General features: G+C 47.2%; 1 protein-coding gene across 1 annotated transcript; it reads left to right on the top strand.

Annotated features, from left to right (window-relative positions):
- Positions 1-1583: 1583 nt before the first annotated feature.
- ASPRV1 (aspartic peptidase, retroviral-like 1) lies at positions 1584-8579 on the top strand. Its single transcript, XM_006882372.1, is given in 3 exon segments — positions 1584-1664; positions 1776-1850; positions 7545-8579. Coding segments are annotated over 3 exon segments (1191 nt in total).
- The last annotated feature ends 5028 nt before the right edge of the window (positions 8580-13607 follow it).

The following is a 13607-nucleotide window of genomic DNA, read 5'->3' as shown; positions in this document are numbered from 1 at the left end:
CCATCAAGTCAGAACCAAATCATAGCTGACCCTCCAACAGAGTTTTGGAGGCTGTAAATTGCACAGGAGAGGATTGCTTGGACTTCTTCAGCGGAGTCACGCCACTGTCTTTGGGCTAGCAGCGCACCCCCATCAGAACCCGCTTACATTGTTTCTCTCTTCCTCCCTTTCCTCATTCCATTACTTCTTCTCAATGAACGAGACCACTGGGAAATGCCAAAGGAAGTGCCTGCCCCTTGCCTTCTCTAAGTGAAGAGCAAAGTTAAGTCATCACTTGATTAAAAAGGCAGTGCCCTGGGTTGAGTTTTTATATGTTTTCATTGCTCACAATACCAGTTATCATTAGCAGCAATTAAAACCACTTGAGGATCAGTTCAAAGCTGCCTTTGAGCTATTTTAGGTTGGACAAGTCCTTTATCTAGCTCAAAGCCAGGTTTCCTGATGTCACCAAAGCCCATTTGTATTTGGAAGTTACCCAATCTGTGTATTTTGATTGCCTGGACATTTCATATTGTGGGGGTTAAGAACTTGTCTTACAAGTACCACTCCCAGCATCCATTAGGCAAAGAGGACAGTGAAGACAGGAGGGGAAGGGGGTGTCTATCCCTCCTGCCAAGAATTCCTGGAGCCTCTGTGATCCCAAGGGTGGGCAGAGGAAAAGTAAGAGCTTGTCCTAGGGTGTGGGCGCCATGAATCAAGAAGGTGGAAACCAATTTTGAATGCTGGGCTGTGGGGAAGGACTGTGAAAAGTAATCTTCATGTTTGATTGAAAGATAAAAAGCAGGAAAGAACCTGTTTTGGACTTCTGGAGAGTTAGTCAACAGCCTGTCACATTTATTTCTTGATTCTGGACCAGACTCTGGGCCTGGAGGACTCACAAGTGCATTGGAACATGGAGACCACTGCTCCCAGATTACTGCCTGCTAGTGGGTGGCTTCTTGTGGGCTGAGAGAGATGGGATTTCCTGAGAATAATTCAAAAGCTGCATGGCTAGGCATGTAGAAGGACCGTTCAAGTGGGAAGAGGAAGTGTTAGAGTGACATGGACCTGGAGAGGACCCTGCAGGCACCAGTCTTCTCTCTGGTGGCAACATGGACCCGTTCACTGAGGGCAGGGGCAGGGATGATCATCTTGAGGAAGTCTGGAAGCGAAAAGAAGAAGATCAATCAGATAAGGGCAAGTTGTTCTACCCAAAGAGTTGTTAGCTAAGCCTGAAGGTCCATCCTGCTCAGAAATGGCGACTTTGGTAGTATGACGGATTATAGTTTTGAGAGTAAGGAATTGCCAATGCCTGAGCCACCCACACACCTCCTAGCTTTGACTGGAGCTACTCAGACTCACTTGGGCTCTGATCTGAATTGCTCACTAGATTTTTGTGGTACATTTACCTCTTTGCCCTCCTTTGCAGCTTGACATCCTGATGCCTTACCCCCACTGAAGCAGAACACTGGAAGCAGAATGGGGGCTATGGTCCAAGGAGTTAGCCACCATTCCTCCACAAACCTTCCTACCTACACAGAGCCGAACACGGAGACGTACTGTTGGTGACAACTGCCCAGGGATGGGACAAATGGGGAGTGCCCATGTCGGTGGCCCTGGTGCAGCGAGTGGGAGGGAACAGAAGGCAGAATGACCCACTTCAGAACCAACTAACTCCTCTCACAGTAGCGTGCCCATGACTGGGGACTGCTTTAAATGGGTCAGCCTTCATATGTGCATCGGTCTTAAATTCATCAAAACTTGGCTGTTAAGCATCTCTGTCTTGTTTTCATTAGCTTGTAAGCCATGATGATGGGAACCTGCCTAGTTTTCTGAACCAGCAAGTGTGTCCAGAGGCTAATAAACAGCAGGTGCGTCCAATAAATGTGATTTTAATACTCAGTATGCAAATAATATATAGAACAAAAGGCATGTGCATTACACAAGTTCTCGGCGGTTTTGAACTGAGAACTGTGGTGTAATTGTCGGCACATAGAGTGTTTCCTGTGTGTAGGATATACGTGTGCACTGGGTAGATATGCAGTTTGAGGTGAGGGTTGAGTATGCATGTGAGTGTGCGTGTGATGTGTGTGTGCATGTACAATGGATGTGTGTGTATGCACGTGTGACTGTTTTAAGAGAAGGCTCTACTAGAGTGGTTACAGACAAAGCCAGTAACAATACTGTAAACACATTGTTCAAAAATTATTAAGAGTACCTACAACCAGGAGAGGATAAAATAGATGAATGGGATCTTCTAAGAATCAAATCCCTGTGCACATCCAAAAACTTCTCCAACAGGGTAAAAAGGGAAGCCACAGATTGGGAAAAAATAATTGGCAATGACATGTCAGACAAGGGACATATATCTAGAATTTATAAAATACCCGAGTACCACAACAAGATAAACAACCCAACTGAAAAATGGGCACAGGGTATGAACAGACACTTCACCAAAGAAGACACTCAGATGGCCAACAAACACATGTGTTCAAAATCCCTAGCTCTAAGAGAGATGCAAATCAAAATAACTATGAGATATCATCTCACCCCAATAAGAATAGCAAAATTCAACAGAGCAGCAAACAACAAATGCTGGTGAGGTTGTGGAGAAACTGGAACCCTTATTCACTGTTGATGGGAGTGTAAAATGGTGCAACCACTGTGGAAGGCGGTATGATGCTTTCTCAGAAAATTGCAAATAGAGATACCATTTGACCCAGCAATTCCACTGCTAGGAATATACCCTAAAGGCACAAGAACTGCGACCCAAGGAGATATATGCACACCCATGTTTATTGTGGCTTTGTTCACAATAGCATAAAGCTGGAAACAACTGCCCATCAACAAATGAATGTCTAGAGAAGTTTTGGTATATCCACACAATGGTATACTATGCTACACTGAAAAACAAGGAACTCATGAAATATACAAAATGGGTGACCCTAGAGGACATTATGCTGAGTGAAGTATCTCAGTTACAAAAGACCAAATATTGCATAGGGCCACTGTTGTAAAACGGGACTAACATTGGGATTGGAGGGGAAACTAAGAAAAGAGGTAATAGGGGAGCTCTGGTGGCCTAGTGGAAAGAAGCTGCACTGCAATCCCCAAGGAACACGGTTTGAATCCACCAGATGCTTTGCCGGAGAAGGAGGCGCAATATCCTCCTGTACCAGTCAGATCTGATTTGACAGTGCACACACACAAAATAATAAAAAAAACCGAGGGGATAAATAATGTATACTGCATAAAACTGATGGAGAGAATTGTTTAAAAGGACTATATGATTAGGTATTATTTTCATGACAGGATTCCAGAAAAAGAAATACATAGTAATGTGAACTCTGGACTTGGGAGGGCAGGTGATTGTGTAACAATGAAAGAATTTTTTTTTCTTTTCAAAGAGAAAAGCGAACTGAGGGGGGGGGGTGGGCAGGGAGAAAAATGTGCAGCAATGAATGAACGAGAAAAACATTAAATGGGAAGAATATGCTGTAAAAAAAGAAATTTTAAAAAAAATATTATTAAGAGTTCATGGTAACCACGGCAAAGCATCAAACCAAGTTCAAAGACTTTCTGAGCACACAGCTCTGTGCCATGGTCCCCACTCAGTCTTCCTTTGCTGCCTGGAATCTGTTCTCTTTCATTCAATTCCCTGGTGTGCACTTGACTTCAGGAATGCGGGGAGGCACTAGAGCTAGCCTGGAGAGGAGTTAGGTGAAGGTACAGCCGGCATAGATCCCTTAGCTGTGGTCTGTGCATTGCACAACTGATCTCAACCTTTCCTGATTCTTCTCTGGATGGGAGGCAACCGCAGACGCACCAAGGTCCACAGGGAAAGTCTCGGTACTCGGCTCAGAAGGGATCTCTTTGGAGCCTCTAGTTGCCGTCAGCCTCCTCACGCTTCATGGTGTTCCTCTCTCTGCTCCAAGTTCCCAGCTCCTCAGACATCACCAGGCAGCAGTGTCCAGAGCATGTATCTACAGAGCATGCTGGGGGCACCCCAACTGCCCATTGAGGGCTTCAGCTTTCAGGGGCTTTGTCTGTACTAGTTTCCATCACTGTTCTTGAGAGGAGAGTCAGCACAGAGGGACCAGGGAGCCAGCCAGGACAGGGCTGGCAGAACTCAAGGCCCAGAAACCTCCGTGAGGGAGTGTGGAGGGTGGGGAATCCTTCCTGTTTATTGTCCTGATTTGCCTTCTCTCAGTCTTACGTTAAGGTCAAATGCAGTACATCTGTTTCAGAGCACACTCAGAAGATGGTAATGGTAATAATGAGGGTGTTCCTGGCTCAATACCTATTGCCATTTGTCAATAATTAGCTGTGATTTCCTCGGCTCTGGGAGGAGGCAGAAGAATAACTGGTTTAGATCAGTGCACTATTAACATAGCAATTCCAAGGGGCCTGAGTGATGCTTTAGAGTTTCAGGGCTGGTCATCTTCCAAAAGGTAAGGGGACCTGGGAACTCACCTTTACCATGCACTTGATCCTAGCCCTACTTTGGCTTCTGACCTCTTCTATCTGTCATGGTGATTAAGTGACTCCTGTGTGCTCTGTCATAAAGATCTCAGATGGGACTAGTGGATAGGCATGTCCTGAAGGCCTTCCGGACTACAGCGACGCCCCCTTAGTCAAAGTATAAAGATAGTAGGAAGGGTCTGGGCAAGGTGGTCTTGGTCGCCTTAGTCAGAGAGGTGATGTGGTTCAGGTGGGCAGGGGGTAGAGGTTTCTGGGAACCCACTGATTGCATAGGGCCTCACTTGCCCAGAAAGGTGTTGACCAAGACCCCCAGGCAGAAGTGTGCTTATCAACTGACTTTTGAGGGACGTGAAAAAGGTCCGGGTTTATCATTTTCCAACGTCTGTGGTATAATTGCTTCCACCATGCCCCATTTAAAGTTATCAGCAGCTTAGCAACTGGCTTACAAAACCTCCTGAATCTTTAACAATCAGCTCTTACCTGTGCCTGTTGAGATGACTACCCCAGCCAACAATCAGCCCTCCGCTCTTTCGCTCTTCTCTTCAACAAAGCCCCTGCGTGCATTTGGGGTGGACAGAGAGCCATTTACATTCTCTGTGCGCTGAGCATTTGGCGGAAGGCCAGCTTGCTTGTCTCAGAGGTTAGCATGGTGCTTGCTGACGTGCTTGTCTTAGAGGTTAGCATGATGCTGACATGAAGGGCTGACAAGGGCTTTGCCTAACTGAACACTAAGCCCAACCAAGGCAAGAGCCATGGCCTAAGCGTCAAGGGGCCACTCACTCCTACACCTGCATTTGACAGCGATATTCACCAGCAGCATTTGAAAAAGCCAGTCTAGGATACATAGCCGCTCCATTTTTGCAGCTGCCTCACTTGGTCCACCAACCTCTCACTCTTTTCCACTTCCCATTTGGTCTGCTCTGGTGGGGCCTGGTTTGTTTGACCAGGTGTTTGAGGTGACAAACAAGGATTCCAGGAAGCCCCTGAGTCAGCTCTCGGGCAGTGGAACTACACTCATCCCAGGGCTGGGCGTCTGTCCGCAAACATCCACTGGCAGAAGGTCTTGCAGGAGACTGGGCCATTTCTGCATGCAGGCTTCTCATAATGTGATTTTCTCAAGGATCCACCTGCCCCATAACTCCATTTCCCCCTTTTCTGGCTTCCTGGAATGCCACGATGGCCCCACCTTGGCCGGGCAGTTATGATGAGTGGCGTTGACCCAGCTGTTTCTCTGATAGCTCACTGCTTTGTGTGGTAGGGGCTGGATCCAGTTGGGATAAGAGGCAGGGGCAAAGACTGAGGGTCTTCTGGTGTAGGAAGGGGCCCTGGACTGTAGGGCAGGACCAGGACCAGGACACCTCTGGGATTTAGCCAGGTACTGGATGCCCCATGACACGGAGCTGGTAAGAGGGCGGCATTAAGCCAGGACACACGGGCCTATCACCACAGGTATGTCACATTCTTCCTCTTTTCCTGGCCTTAATCTCTCCTCCTTAGTGACAACGTATGGCCAGGGCCTGAGCCACAGTATCTCCGGAGTCTGCAGATCATCACAAATGCCAGGTCTGTATGAGGCCCAGGCTATGTATGGTTCACAGAAAGAGACAGACTGGTGAGCAAATCTTCACAGTTCAACCTGATGTGGGTCCAACATCCTGGAAAAAGAGTAGACCTCTCCATGAGAGGTGAGATTTAAATGGGGTCCCTCAATAGACCCAACAGGAAGGGCCACAGCCCAGACAAAGACATCAACCTTGGTAACGTAGAGGGTCAATGAAAGGGAGGAAGCCCTCAGCTAGATAGACTGGCACAGTGGCAGCCACAATCGGCTGCGCACAGCAGAGGTTGTGAGCATGGATCAGGATCAGGCAGTGCTTTTTCAGTTGTATGGAGAGGTCACTATGAGTCAGAGCCAGATCTACAGCGCCTCATAACAATAGCAACAGCCCTGATGTTCCCGTGCAGGACTCTGACCCCAAGCTTCACAGCTCTGCTTTTGGGGCCTTTGCAGGGTGCCCCAGGGCCACCAGCAATTCCACTAGGGGAAGGGCTACACTTGACCTCCCCCAGTCAGAGCTTTCCAGGCCTCCTGTGCTGGCAGTTCTGCCATGGAGATAGTCTTCTTTAGAACTAGAAGGGAGTGAAATTCCCCTTCCCACATAGAAAGAAAAAAGGTGAGGGCTAGAAGAGGGTCTGAAACACCCAGGTCACTAACCAGACCAAATCCACTGCCACTGAGTTGATTCCTACTCACAGAGATTTCTGGAATGCAGTAGAGACCAGAAAGGGAGGAGATCAACCTGTGTGGCCCTAAGAGGGGCCCAGAACTGGAGCTGGATCCAGATCCTCAGTGGGCCAGCAATTGCCCCACTCTAGGTCTAAGCCCATGTCAGGGCCTTAGTGAGAACCCAAAAGCTGGGATTCAGTGCTGACTCTGCATTAAGAGTGATCAATGATTGAAAATTCCTATAGCAATTAAGGTATTGGAAAGTGTGTGTGTGTCCCTTGGTCATTTAACAAATGATTCTACACATTCTCAACTTGGGGCTCCCTTTGTTAGCTCTGTTTCCAAGGAATCTCATGTTGTTGTTATATGCCATCGGAACTGACTCATAGCTGACCTCTAGTAGGTTTTCAGAGGCTGTAAAATAGCACAAGAGGGGATTGCCCGTCTTTTCCCCCCACAGAGGAGCTTGGGTTGGCAGCACAACTCCTTACCACTGGGTAATAGGATCTGCTATCTGGGTTCGTGTCTGGCACGTAGTAAGAGCCCAAGCGATATATACCCATTTCCTCTAACTTCTCCCAAGTGGTCACTTGGAGACGAGGCCAAGGGGGTGTACCCATTCTGTCGCTGTCTCCCTGTTCCTTCTTTGACCAAGGATGTCATAACATCCTTGGCATCCTCATGAACACCAGTTGGCAAGGGGACCCTGGTAGCCCACTCTGTCCGGGGCAGGCTTTTCTGGCAACGTGGGCTGGCTTGTGCGAGTCTCTTGGATGGATACAGAGGGTGAGGCACTGATCTTGCTCGTTGAGCCGGATGCTGGCAAGAGGGAGGGTGAAGAGGGGGCGGGACTTAGAGAACAAAGGAGCCCTGGGGGCCCAGCCTAGGAATCAAAAAGGCTCTGCAGAGCGAGCTGGCCTCAGAAGTGCTTGCCTCTCACCCAGCAGTGCATCAGCCAGCCTTCTCTGGTCTCTTCTGCTTGCCCACAGCCGGGCAAGTAAGGAGCACTCTGCTTAGAAGGCCTCATTTTTCCAGCGTGATTACGCCGGCACTACTCTGTGGCTTTCTCTACTTCGTGTGGATTGCTGCTGCAATTCCAGAAAGGAGCAGAGGCATGGCTGGGACTAGTGCCAGGAGCCGGGGAAGCCACCGGGATCACGCCTTCGTCCCAGAGTCTTTTGATGGAACTAACATGGCCCCACATCTCTGGCTGCATCGCTTTGAGGTCATCAACGACCTCAACCATTGGGACCAGGTCACGATGCTGAGATTCCTGAAAGAATCCCTCAGGGGAAATGCCCTGGAGGTCTACAGAGGACTGGCTCCCGAGGACCAGGGAGACTTTGGGGTTGTGAAAGAGACCCTGCTGAAGACCTTTGGGAGCCCTGGGGCTGCCTGCAGCCACCTACCCAAAGAGATCGTCTTCGCGAACAGCATGGGTAAAGGCTACTACCTCAAGGGGAAGATTGGCAAAGTGCCCGTGAGGTTCCTGGTGGACTCTGGGGCCCAGGTTTCTGTGGTCCACCCAAGCTTGTGGGAAGAGGTCACTGATGGCGATCTGGACACCCTGCGGCCCTTCGAGAATGTGGTCAAAGTGGCCAATGGTGCTGAGATGAAGATCCTGGGTGTCTGGGACACAGTGGTGTCTCTGGGCAAGCTGAAGCTGAAGGCAGAGTTCCTCGTGGCTAACGCAAGTGCTGAAGAGGCCATCATCGGAACAGACGTGCTCCAGGACCATAATGCTGTCCTGGACTTTGAACATCGCACCTGTACCCTGAAAGGAAAGAAGTTCCGCCTTCTGCCTGTTGGAGGGTCCCTGGAAGATGAGTTTGACTTAGAGCTCATAGAGGAGGAATCTTCCCCACAGGAGGGGCAGTAGCTCTCTTTGTGAGGAGTCCCCTTTCTTACCCTCCAAACCTTACGGGGGGGGGGGGAGGAGATTCCTCGGGGCAGGGAGGCCTGGATCTTCAAAAGAGTCGCTGAGTTTTGTTAGCCCTTAGAATCAACCCTTTTCTCCAAATCTTTCTCTAAGGGTCCTAATCTACCTTGAGGGGGGAGACTCCCATTTTCAAAAGTACAGGTGAGGGCGAGTTGGCAGCCTATCTTTGGGGGAGAGAGTGCTCATGGTTGTGTAACTACTATTGGTGCAGACACTTGAAGGCTTGAAGAAGGTTTGAGGAGAAGGCTAGAAATAGTGGTCTTTGTTGGCATACTGGGGGACCTCTTTAGATTCCCTTAGATGGGGCTCAGTCACCTTCAGACCCACAACTTCGATCTCAGCGTGGCTGGGCATGGCTGCCAGGTCCCCAGCTTACAGGTGACGGCCACAAATGCTTTGGGACTCTTTTCCTGTTGAGTCTTCCTACTTGTGTGTCAGTATGTTTTCTTCTGTCATTTACTTTGGAACCCGCTGAATCTTGTGCCAAAAATTCAGTTGCTCAAATAAATAAATATTGACTAATAAGAAAAGCATGTGATGTTTTGATTGCAGACGAATGGAGTAGATGTGCAAGCGTTGGGAAAATGAATAAATGGGATGGAAAAGGCAAGTATCTTTGAGTGTTTTCTATGGCCTCAGTCTAGAGAGAGAAGATATACCTAGTGACTATAAATATTGAATTTTCTAAGTCAGCCTCATAAAGTAATTTTAACTTATTTCCTCTGTAATTCCTCTCCTTATTTGTAACCTAACCACACGTCTTGTAATTATGTTGAATTAAAGTATTTTAGCATCCAAATGGCCCCTCCTACTCAAAAGTGACCCTACAGTTATTTTGAGAGGTGTCTAGTTTGGAAGGAGGTGGTAATCTCAAGGTGTCTAGACTAGACTGGTAGTGTGTAACATGTCAGGCTCCTCAGTAAAATTTCAGTTGTTTGAATCCAGCAGCCATGTCTTCCAGGAAAGGGTTTCTTTATCAGGACCTAAAGGACCAACCCTTGGAGAAGGACATCATGCTCAGAAGGGTGGAGGGAAGGAAGAAGCCAAATGACATGGACTGACATAGTGACTGGGATAAGGGGAGTAGAAGTGTCGGAGACCGTGAGATTGGCTCAGGATTTGGTGGGGTTTAGAGCTGTTGTGTCAATGACCCATAACAATAACAACAATGTACAAATAAAGAACCCTGGCAGTGCAGTGCATTACATACTGCACTGTTAATCTAAAGGTCAACAGTTCAAATCCATCCAAGGGAGAAAGATGAGCAGTCTCTTCTTGTACAGATTCACAGCCTCAGAAACCCCATGGAGAGACATTAAGAATTTGCATCAATTTAATGGCAGTGGGCTGAGTTTGGTTCTTTTCTAGACTGAAGACTGAAAATTTATGGTTGATATAAGCAAGCAGTAAAGCATGTACCTGATACTTTGAGGCAGCAAAGAGATTAATTCTCATAGCTGGGAGCTAGAATTCAGGACAGAAAGTACCATCAGAAGGCCAGAACTAACCTGCGCAGTCCAGGAGGATACTGGATGATAGAGAAGGGCTGTGGGGGCTCCACAAGTTGGGGGTGGGTAGCTTCTCCCTGCAACAACTTCATGTTGGTGGGCTGAGAAGTACATGCCCAGATCCGGGACTGGGGACTCTTTTATACCTCACACTTTATTCCAAGTTGCTACCTCTCCTTCTGAGCCTCAGCAGGGTTGGGAATCTGAAAGCCTCTAACCCAATGGGAGAAACAGAAATCTTTACAAAGGAACTTTATCCTTAGTCTCTCCAAGTCCATCTGGGGAGCTGGTTTTCAGGAGCGAGTGACCATTCCCTCTGAGCCACCAGAGGCACTGAAGGCCGAAGACTTGGCCCTGTGGAGACTCCATGACTCATGGCAAGACTGAAGAGAAAAGAGTGAGACTCTTGCTGGGAGGAGATTGAAAGGATTATTTTTCTATGACAGGATAGAATGAGCCTCTCTTTTCCCTCATCTACCTCAGAGGGGACCCAGAATGCAGGGCTCGTTTCCTAATTTAAGACATGATTGTTAGAACTTGCCTTTGGACTCCTTCAAACTGTCTAAATCTCTCCTGGCCCATCCCACCCTGATTCTATCTACCATTCTCCTTGGGAATGATGTTTCACATTCAGTAGCTAATCCCCATGGTTTACTGAAGACTGGTCCCTGAGAAGACAAACAAATTAGCTGGAATTAGCTTGTCAGCCCCAGGGCATGTGAGGCACAAAGCACTGGTATCCCGGGAAGTGTTTTCCCAGGAGAACAGGCGTGGAGAAATGGGTTAAGAGAAGATGGTACCCCTGCCTCTCAGGTCTTGCATCTTCTTTCACCAATTTATTTTCCACCTCCTACAGCTTAACAAATGCTGTTCCCTTCTAGGCCAGACCTGCTCTGGACAGAACACCCCAGGTGGCATTTCCCTGTGACCGCTTCTAGGTCCTTCAAGTACTTGCTGGGAGGAATATGGGAGTGTGAGAAATGGATGGGGGACCTGAAAGGGGATAGGAGGTTGGAGGTCAGGCCAGAATTTCAGGATGACACCTGCACTGCCTCTTTCCTGTTCCCCCCACCCCCTGCACACTGCAGGGAACTGACTCTTGACCTGGCAAAGCTGAATGAATAATCTGTTCCAGAATCACACAGCCTTTCCTCGTGTCCTGGTCTAAGGAGAAGCAGGTCTGAGCCAGTGGGTCCCACTTTCAGCTCCACTGGCTTTCCTGCTCTCTCCTGGGGCAAAGTGAGCACAGAGTGGACCTATCTAGAGCAACTTCTGCGCTGTCTGACCCAGAGGTCCCGAGTGCAACTTAAGACAGGTGCAATGTGGGTGTGAGAAAGATTGCAAAGCAAACGCATGGTGATGGGGCCTGGGCTGTAAGGTTGCAACTGGCTGCATGCTTGAAGCAGAGTATCAAAGAGGCAGCTGGGGAGAGGCCAGAAAAGCAGGTGGAGACCACATCACAGAGTGCTTGATCCCTGCGTGAGGAATTCTCACTTGACTTACCTGGCAGGTGTTTGAACAATAGAGGAGCAGGCTGATTTCCCTGAAACTGAGTCTATGGTAAAGCGAAGGAGCAACAACAGTTCAGCTCAGAAGTCATATTTAAAGAGGGTCTGAGTTCAAGTCGAAGTCCTGGTGGAACATGTCAAGCTGCTAACCAGATGGTCGGCCACTAGAGTCTCTGAGAGGTTCTGCCAAAAAAGGTTGACAGTCTCCTCCCATAAATATTTGCAGTCTTGGAAACCTTATAGGAGGTTGCTATGAATTGGACTCAGTTGGATGGCAGTGGGAGTTTGGGTTTGAATTCAAGCTGATAGGAAGGAGGAGACAAATGCAGGTGCCCATTAAATCTTGGTGTTACATTAGAGTCAGCTGAAAGACCAATTCAAGCCAGTTCTTCCATGAGTTTAAGGGTTTAGACTGCTTGCAAAATTCTCCATCAGTATATATTCCCTTGCAAACAGCACCCTCAAACCAGAAGAAAGGTATCTCCAGTACCAACCATCACCTGGGAGCTTGTGAGAAATATTTGTTAAAAATCTCTATGCCCACCCAGACCCACACTGAAAGCTGCGTTGAATCAGATCCCCGGGTACTTTGCATGCACATGAAGAATTAATAAATGTGAGTATAGAGCATTCCAGTGTCCAGTCAAGGATAATGCACGATCCCTATAGGATATCCCCTCTTGACCTTTACCTAATAAGGACCAACACATTTTAAACACCTACCGAATTGTCTAACTTATGCTAGATAGTCCTTGTGCGTTCCAGTAAACATTTCTTTTTAAACTTTTAAGATAATAAAACTTACAAATTTCAAGAGTAGAATAAAGAATTTTCATTTGTTTCACCACTTTCTCCAATTATTAATGTTTTACCGGTTAGTTTTATTCTTTCATTCTTCTCCCTGGATGTGTTGAGTAATTGTTTTTCTGATGGAGGTTGTTGTGGTTGGTTGGTAGGTGGCGTCAGGTCGACGACTCTTCACAGAGACCCTATGGACAAGTCTGAACCTTATCCTAACCTGCACCATCCTCTCAATCTCCTTCGTGCTAAAGCCCGTTGTTCTAGCCACTGTGTCAATCTCTCTCATTGAGAATTGTCCTCATTTTCAGTGACTCCCCACCTTTTCTGGCACAATATCTTTTCCCAGGGACCTCCTGATAAAATGCCCAAAATATGTGAAATGAAGTTGCACAAGTTTTTCCCTCTAAAGAGCACCCTGCTTGCACTTCATCCAGGAAAAAATTAGTTTGTTCTTTTGGCAGTCCATAGAATAGTTATTCAGTACTCTTCTCCAACATCACAATTCTAAGGCATCAATTTTTCTTTGGTCTATCTTTGTCATTGTTCAACCTTCAGATGCATACAAAGCAATTTTAAATACCATGGCTTCTTGGAGCAGATGCACCTTAGTCTTTAAACTGATATCATTGCTCTTTAGCACATTAAAGAGGTCTTTGGCAGCAGATTGTCCACTGTAACACACCTAGCCTGCTCCTTCCATGGATGTTGATTGTGAATCCAAAATAAAAGAAAAACTGCTAATTTCAATATTTTCTCCAACTATCATGATGTTGCCTGTTGATTCAGTGGCAAGGATTTTTGTTATCTTGCTGTTGCAATGTTATTCATATTGAAGGCTGTAGTATTTGATCTTCTGCAGTAAGTGCTTCAAGTTCTCTTCACTTTCTGGAAGCAACATTGTGTCACTGGCTTAACAGGTTGTTGATGAGCCTTCCTCCAATCTTACTGCCACATTTTTCTGCTTGTCGTCCAAGTTCTCAAATTATTTTCTCAGCATACAGAGTGAATAGGTGTAGAGAAAACCTACAACCCTGATAAACATCTTTCTTGATTTTAAATCATGCAGTTTCCCTTGATTTGTTTAGACAACAACTTCTTGGTCTATGTATAGGTTTCATATGAGCACAAGGAAGTGTTCTGTGATTCTTACCATTCTCAGTGTT

Source organism: Elephantulus edwardii, unplaced genomic scaffold, assembly GCF_000299155.1.
Source record: "Elephantulus edwardii isolate Elephantulus edwardi_28Jun2011 unplaced genomic scaffold, EleEdw1.0 scaffold00019, whole genome shotgun sequence".
In the NCBI taxonomy this organism is placed as follows: Eukaryota; Metazoa; Chordata; class Mammalia; order Macroscelidea; family Macroscelididae; genus Elephantulus; species Elephantulus edwardii.
This window is presented reverse-complemented; position numbering and strand designations above follow the sequence as displayed.